The sequence below is a fragment of the Glycine soja genome, chromosome 2 (assembly GCF_004193775.1).
Source record: "Glycine soja cultivar W05 chromosome 2, ASM419377v2, whole genome shotgun sequence".
Taxonomy (NCBI): Eukaryota; Viridiplantae; Streptophyta; class Magnoliopsida; order Fabales; family Fabaceae; genus Glycine; species Glycine soja.
Window position 1 is genome coordinate 26,879,033 of NC_041003.1, and position 8,142 is coordinate 26,887,174.

The window sequence follows — 8,142 nt, forward strand, 5'->3', positions numbered from 1 at the left end:
CCAGTATATAAAATTATTCTTAATCTATCATATCAAATATTTAAACTAAATGTAATCTATCATATACAAAATTTAAACTAAAACTAATCTAAAATTAATAAGTTACGGTACTTCAAACTATTTCTAATCTATTATATACAAAATTTCAACTAAACCTAATCTATCATATAAGAATTTAAATTATTCCTAATCTACCATATAAAATTAATAACTTAGAGTATGTAAAACTATTCCTAATTTACCATATAAAAATTTTAAACTAAATCTAATCTACTATATAACGTTAAGAATTGAAACTAAACTACATAAAATTATTAGTTTACAGTACCTAAAACTATTCCTTTATCAGAATATAAACATCTACATAAATAAAACATACAAAATATATTCAATATATAACTTACAAATTTTTTAGAAAATGAAAGAACACAATGTTCCTAAGATCAGCACCAGCTACCTCTCTCCCGACACAAGCAAAGCACCCTCTTTTTTCACCTTCTCGACACAAGCATTTCACTCTCGTCTGCACTTTGGGATATATAAATCCATCAAGCTGAACGCGCTACCACGGATGCCGACATCCTCCAAGACCCAACTCGCCAGCATGGACAGCGCCTTCCTGACCCTACGCCTGAGCACCTGCAGCTGTTGCAGCCTACACTTGAAGCCTACAAAGCTGAAGTCGTTGGTCAAACCAGCGTTTCCATTCAGCCTCCTGGACACGCCAATACCAATGGCGACAACGCTGCCTGTGTCACCAGTTGCAGTGGCGACATGCCACATGTCAAGCCCCCACGAAAGCGCCAATGGAGATGGCGTTTTTGCATGCCCTCCACGTAAAAAACAACACCCTCGTGGAATAAGTTTAAAAACAGTCCTAGATTGAAAAAAAGTTTAAAAAAGGACACCAAACTGAGAAATTTGCCGGTGGAAGGTAGTGATTATGTGATTTCATTGTTGTGTCCTGCAAATGCTATTTAAGATTTTGTAAATGCTATGGTTAGTGCTAAAAAATTGCAAATGAAATGAATATTGAATGTTTGTTCAAAACTTCAGATTCGTAAAAGAATAAAAACATCATAATGAAAATCTATCTAAATACACATTCAAACCTTGAGTATGTTGAAGAGTGTTTTAGGATTCATTATATGTATATATTATAAATTATCAATTGGCACTTTAAAGAAAATTGAGCAGTTTACATATTAGGAATTTTTTATATTTTTGTTTAGTATTGAGAGAATTTGGTGCAATTTTGAAAAAACTTGTGATGTTTTCGTTTAAGCTATTGAAAATTGTTTTATACAGTTTGTACGTCGACAAGCAAATCCAGTTGCTCAATGTCTATTAAGGACATCTAGATTTTATGTTAGTTCTCATTATTTTGATTTTATTCCTAATTGTTTTAAAAAAAATTATAACAAGAAAAAATAATGAATCAATAATTTTATATTGAAAAATAACATAAAACGTTAATTTTTTTGGATTAAATTTAGTTTTGTAAATGTGGTAAACGTGAAGTTGTAAAAATTTCTAAAATCTTAACTACATTTTTGTTCCACAATTTAAAACCTCGACTTCCTAATTAAAGTTACCTAGTTCCGTCCCAACATACCAGAAGGCCAAAATATATCCCTTCTTTTTATAACTTAAACTTTTCCATTTTTTCTTTAATAAAATTCAAACTCAATTTACATAATAAAGGCACTGGCATTTCTTTAGCCACCCTCAAATTTGGTCAAACATACTTCATTCTTTAAAAAAATGTGCAAACCTATCACATACTATCCACTAGGTCAACACTTCAAAAGAATGGACATGGTAAACAAAGAGCAGCTACAAATTCATTGTACACGTACCTTAGTCAAAGTTCTGTGCCTCTTATAATCTTATGTACAAAAATTATTCATATTAAATTAATAAATTCACAACAAATTCCATTTATTCAGAGTAGGGAGAAAAAAATTGGGGGATGGAAGCAAACGTAAAACATGGGGGTCTCCAATCATTGATCCTCAACCTCCTAAAATATACATAATTAATATTTTGACCAATTGCTAAGAGAATGAAAGACATGACAAATCTATATAAAAAACAAATGAATTTAATAAATGAATTTACATTACCATACATGAATTTAATCAATGTAAAGGAACTAATGATTATAATAACATGCACGACCATCCCTTCATCACTGAAGATTTGAATGTGCGAGTTTGGAAGCCGAAGGTACGTACATTTGAATGGGCAACAAATACTACACAAAGCTGCAGTTAGTAATAACTGAGATTTTGGATATAAACATTGCATGAAGCGTGAGAAAACTTGCAGCAATATGTTATATACAAGATTGTCAAAAGATGTACCTCGCACTGAACTCCAACAAACCACACGAGTGAGAAAACTCGTATGTCACATCATATCCAAGTTTCACGAATCAACCAACAAATTACACTCATTTTTCACGTAAATATCAATAAAAGAACACTGCACAGCACACCAATTTTCACGATCCATGCAGGAAAAAACAAAATCTCATCGTAGTAGTGTTACTAAAATTCAGTTGTTGCTCCCACATTTGACTAGGGAATTGAAAAGTTAATCCCCCACTTGTGTACTCGAAACGCATCTCCACGGCCTTGCATGCATTCCCTTGTCTAGGAGCATCAGCAAGCCAACACTCTCAGGCGGTAGCCCAAACATGTACCTACAGTCACAAGCATTTTAGATGGATAATTTCTTGCCAAGGATCATCGAGGTTATGACGATGTCAGTAACAAACATTTCTCTTCCCTTGCAGGTTTAAAACAATGCACATAACCTATGTAACCATCCTATAAGAAAATAGTAGCATGTTAATGGAGAACATTATAGAAATTTGCTAATATCTTTTTATAGGGTGGTTTCACAGGTCATTTGTGTTGTTTCAAACCTGGATGCATAATTAACAAACATCATCAGAATGAAATTGCTATTTGAATAAAGTGCCTATGCTTTGAGGGAACTGTATCAGTATGTGATCATCAGTACTGAGAAACATCCCTCCCTTCACAGAACTTGTATCTTTCAATACAGTACTGTTCAAAGACTAGATGTTTCCGTATATGGTATCAATTGACTCGGCATTTTTAGGCTTCTTGTTTCCACAAAAGTAGAAGCTCCATCAATTAGCTTCTATAGAAGCTCTGTTTTTGAGTTTTCTTCATTCAGAAAACCCTACTTTTAAATTTAAAAGCTTTTCTAAAATTGTTTGGTCCAACTTTCCCTTTGAAGGAAAAGAAAAACTCAAGGAAAAAAAGGACCAAACACCAAATCCAATGCATGTTAAATACACTCAATAATTCGATTATCCAGGTCCACTGTAATAAAGTTTCAAAGGCAAATGGTGAACCTTCCAAGATAAAGATATGACTAAATTCTTAATATTTTATTATAAGAGTGTTATGAATTATGCCTAATTTTGCCCCCTCTTCAGTAAATCACCCAGCATATAACAAGACAAAGTTATAAATAATTTTGCAACAGGTGAAGATATAATTTTAAGCAATCAGAAAAAGTGTAGCTGTCACTTACTTGCTTTGATGAGCTCTCTTTCTCCAGAAAACAATTGATGAGATCCACTGAACACAAGAAGATCAAATGGCATAAGTTCCATTTTCAAAGCTTTCATCAAATATATACATGTGTTTCGATAATGCAATTATTAAAAAAACAGCATGCATAGCCAGACGGCACCCACTGCATCTCATACAATAGCTGGAGTTCTTGTTTTTAGAGGAGGGGTGTTACAAAGGCAATGTCTACTACAAAGAGGGAAAACAAAACCGCCAAGAGGACAAAGGAAAAACAGCCTATGAACTATTTCTGCTGTTAAATGAAAGGCATTTCATTTCATGCATTAATTAACATCATTAGTTAGCTTGTAAGGCATTTTCATAAACTTGGAAAAGCCAACTTAGCTCAGCTGAAAACCAGCTGCAATAAATTCTTAAACGAAGGCAAAGCAATGATAAGCAGAATGACGTAACAATGATTGATTATTTAAATGCAAACCTGAGACAAAAAGATGGATAGATTAAATAGGATGGATTCTTCCCCCATCAGATATATGGAAGAAATACATAAAACGTATTGCTATTAACTACTTTCATCTTTAAATTACCTTAAAAATTGAAACAAACGAAGAGTTAGAGTTGCCAGAAAAATACAGTTTCCTTGCCATTTTTCTTTTTGGTGACATCTCTTTGCACAGATGTTGAGCTATTTCCTTCAGTAACACCACCTGTGCTTTATCCGTGCGCATTGAAATGATTGCCTGCCTCATTGATTCCCTATCAGCCTCAAGGGCCTGAAGCCTCATATAAAGCTTCTTTATGTAGGGATCCTCAAAATCAGTAGCATGATTCCCTGACTCCCTAGGAGTGGTTGCATAATCTTCAAAACCACCAGCTTTGGAATCTGTGAAACCATTATATGGTGCCCCACAATGAACAGAGTCAATTGTATAAATTCTGTCGCTCATATCGTCACCATCTGATGCATTGTGTACCTTCTTGAAATTGGAAGGATCCTCTGACTCTGAGAAATAATCTCTCCTATAGTTACTATTGAGCTTGGGAGAGTCCATCATAGACTCGGGACCTATTTCTTTTCCTATCCCACTCAAAGATGCTGAGTCACTGGAAAATCTCCTAGAATGCTTAATCCGTCTTGGAGACTGACCAACAATCACTTTCTCTAGAATATTTTTTCCTGTAAAATCCCCATCCATCCGGCTGTAAGTAGGAGTTTTCTCCATTTGAGAAATCCTATTTTCCAAGTTCCTCAAACGGTCACTTGGAGTTTCACCAAAGGCATATTTCTCTATATCAGTGTCATCATTACCGGCATCCATACCATCATGCATCACATTACACTTCAAAGGAGGATATTCATAGGTTGGAAGTTCATATTGATCACCCTCAGCCTCGTCCTCAGTAAGGCCAAAGCTCATCAACCTGTGTTTGTAAGCCTGAACTTCACAGGTAAGTGACTGAATTATCTGTTCTCTCTTATAGAGCAAATCTTCCAAAGATAGAAGCTCCTCCTGATCATGCGTCATCTTCTCCTCCGCAAAACGCTTGAATTGGCGAGCCTCCATTTGAACCTCCGCCTTCTCCCTCTGCAGCCTCAATATCATCGACATGGCCTCGTTGGCCGCTGTGGATGAAGAATTTCTCTCCTCCTCCAACTCAGCATTCAAATCCTGAATGGTTCTCTGCTGCATGCTGACCATCTCGCGTAAGGCCACACATTCATTCTCAACTTCAATCCGCGCAATCGCAGGAATGGGTAATTGGCCGTCCATTTTGAACTCATCAAGCTTCCGTTTAACGGATCGCATCCATGTCCCCGAAGAATGAGCTACCAAGGAGCAACCGCATCCACAGTTGCAACATTTCAACAAATCCCCGGAAGATGGGGCTACTTCCGAAGCCATAGATCAAAATGCATTCAAAACCCTCAAACAACTTGAAATCACCAACAACGTTTCACCAAATAAAAGAAATCAACTAACATAAAAATTTCATCAATTGGAAATTTGGGATTTATTATAACATTCCCTCTGCCTTCCCTTCCCTCTTTCCAAGCACCTTCTCCGCAGGATCAACAAATCAGGCAAAACACCTATTAAAAAAAAAAGTAAACAACGATGCCAAATTAAACCTAACAACAAAATCAACAAAAGAAAAATAAAAACTGCACCTACAAGGTAAAAAAAAAAACAGAAAAATTCAACCCCCGAAATTAAAATCGATTTTTTTTATTTTCCCTTTTTGCAAACAACCTCAAAACCTTACCCCATAACCTAATTCCCCCAAAAAAAACCAAGAAATTCAAGAAGAAAAATTTCCCAACAAGAATAAAAAGAGGGAAACGAAAAAAAAAACCCCACCTCGAAGTTGTTGCCTTTGACAAATCAATAGCAGCCGGCGGCGAAGGTCGCAAGGAGGAGAAAAAAAAAACACAAATTTTCCCGGAAAATTTAGCTTCTCCGGATAAAATTAGGAACCAAAAAAAATTCGAAAAAAATTGAAGAAAAAAAAAAGGTGCACCAGCTGGTACCAATCTGAGAACAGTTGAATCCTGACTTTCTTGGAATGAAAGAATGGAGGAGCGGGAATGGTGTGTGTTTGGTGGGAAGGAAAAAGTTGAAAGAGAAAGAAAACAAAAAACGAAGAGGGAATTTTGTTATTCAGAACTCTAGATATTTTTTTAATTGTGTTAATTATTTTTTTGTGTTTTTGGGAGTTGTTTTTATCTGGGTTATCTGATTTTTGGTTTTTGTGGGGGGAAGCTGTAGCTGATTGATCTCGCTCCCCGAAGAGAGAGAAAGAGAAAGAGACAGACAGAAAAGAACAGAGAGGGAGAGATCAAATTGAACGGTGTGAATTGTAAACGCCAGGATTGAGGGAGTGGGCTGTTATGGGAGCTTTGTCAGAATTTACAACATTTTTTTTTCTTTATTTTCAATGCACACTATTCTTTCGTATTATAATATTATTAAAAGAAGAAACATTATGTAATGATATTATAATCATAATGTATTATATATGATTTTTTAATTTTTAAAATAATTATGTTAAAATAATTCAAATTATCATTTATTATTAAATGACGGTATAAGACTATTTTATAGTATGAGTATATATCCATCAAACTCTTAAACGATAATATAAGATTGATTTATAATATAAGTGTATATCCATCAAACTCTTGTACAATTATCTTGTCTTTTTTTTCTTTCAAAAAAATAATTTATCCCTCTCTAATCTCTATCAATTTGATAGAATATAAATTATATATCTTAAATATTTGAAAAGTTTTGCATCCTTTTTTTTTTGGTTAAAGTGGAAGGTAAAAAAAGATTTAAAAAAAATAAAAGAAAACAGAGAGAAATTGGAAAATAACAGATGATATAATAAAAAAATAATAAAATGGAGTCAGAGTAAAATGAAAGAGAATTTGAATATATATTTTTTATGAGGAAAGAAAGAATCATACAAACTAGTAATTACAATCTAATGTAAGTGACACGTAAAGAATCATCCAACAACAAAGAGGAAATCTGCTCAGGGCAATCATTCCAAATGGTGAGAGCATCAGTAGACGAAGACCCCATTTTTGCTAGAGAGTCCACACATATGTTGCCTTGACAGAGGGTATGGAAAAAAGTAATCTCCCAATCCTGAGCTTTGTCTTTGATTTTATTAATCACACAAAATTGAAGGAAAATTTGAATTTCTATTCAAATTTCACTTGAATTTGAAATTGAATTTGTGGAGCCAAAATTTTACTAATTATGATTAGTGGATTTTAGCTATGATTCAGCCCACTAATCCAAGATCAAGTCCAAGATTCTTCACTAAGTGTGCTTAGGTGTCATGAGGCATGTCAAGCATGAAGGACATGCACAAAGTGTGACTATATGATGTGGCAATGGGGTGTAGCAAGCAAATACCCACCTCCCCTTCTAAAATTTAATTGGATAGGACTTTTCCAATTCAATTAAATTTATTTTTCAGCACACACATCAAATATTCACTTAATTCATGTGAAATTACAAAACTACCCCTAATACAAAAACTAGTCTAGGTGCCCTAAAATACAAGGGCTGAAAAATCTTACATTTCTAGGGTACCCTACTTACATTATGGACCCTAAATACAAAGCCCAAAAATAATGAAACCTTAATCTAATATGTACAAAGATAAGAGGACTCATACTTAGCCCGTGAGCCCAAAATCTACCCTAAGGCTCATGAGAACCCTAGGGCCTTCTCTTGCATCTCTGACTCAATCTTCTTGGAGTCTTCTATCCAATGCCTTTGGGGGGTAGGATTGCATCATTCCCTCCCCCTTGAAAAGGATTTGACTTCAAATCCAGAGGTTCTTGAAACTCAGGGATTCTTTCCTCAACACCTGTAAAAAGAATAAAAATATATGTATTAGTGATGTTAGGTATGTTAGAGTACGGTAAGGACTGAAAACCCCTTTGCTGGTCATCTTCCCATGAGAGAACATAGTTCCTCACCAACTCAATGAGTGGTGCTACAAGTATAGAAAAATATGGGACAAACCTTTTGTAAAAGTTTATTAAGTC

General features: G+C 34.7%; 1 protein-coding gene across 2 annotated transcripts; it reads right to left on the reverse strand.

The window, feature by feature from the left end:
* Positions 1–2,066: 2,066 nt before the first annotated feature.
* Positions 2,067–6,437, reverse strand: LOC114391692 (myosin-binding protein 7-like). Of its 2 annotated transcripts, none has more exons than XM_028352673.1 (4): positions 5,936–6,437; positions 4,220–5,667; positions 3,574–3,620; positions 2,067–2,707 (listed from the first exon to the last, which is right to left on the reverse strand). In XM_028352673.1, exons 2-4 carry the CDS (start codon positions 5,477–5,479, stop codon positions 2,599–2,601), a joined length of 1,416 nt encoding a protein of 471 aa, XP_028208474.1. In that variant the 5' UTR covers positions 5,480–5,667; positions 5,936–6,437; the 3' UTR covers positions 2,067–2,598. The 2 variants fall into 2 exon arrangements, with proteins under 2 accessions (XP_028208474.1, XP_028208470.1); XM_028352669.1 differs by having other exon boundaries at positions 4,163–5,667; positions 5,936–6,435.
* Positions 6,438–8,142: the final 1,705 nt, after the last annotated feature.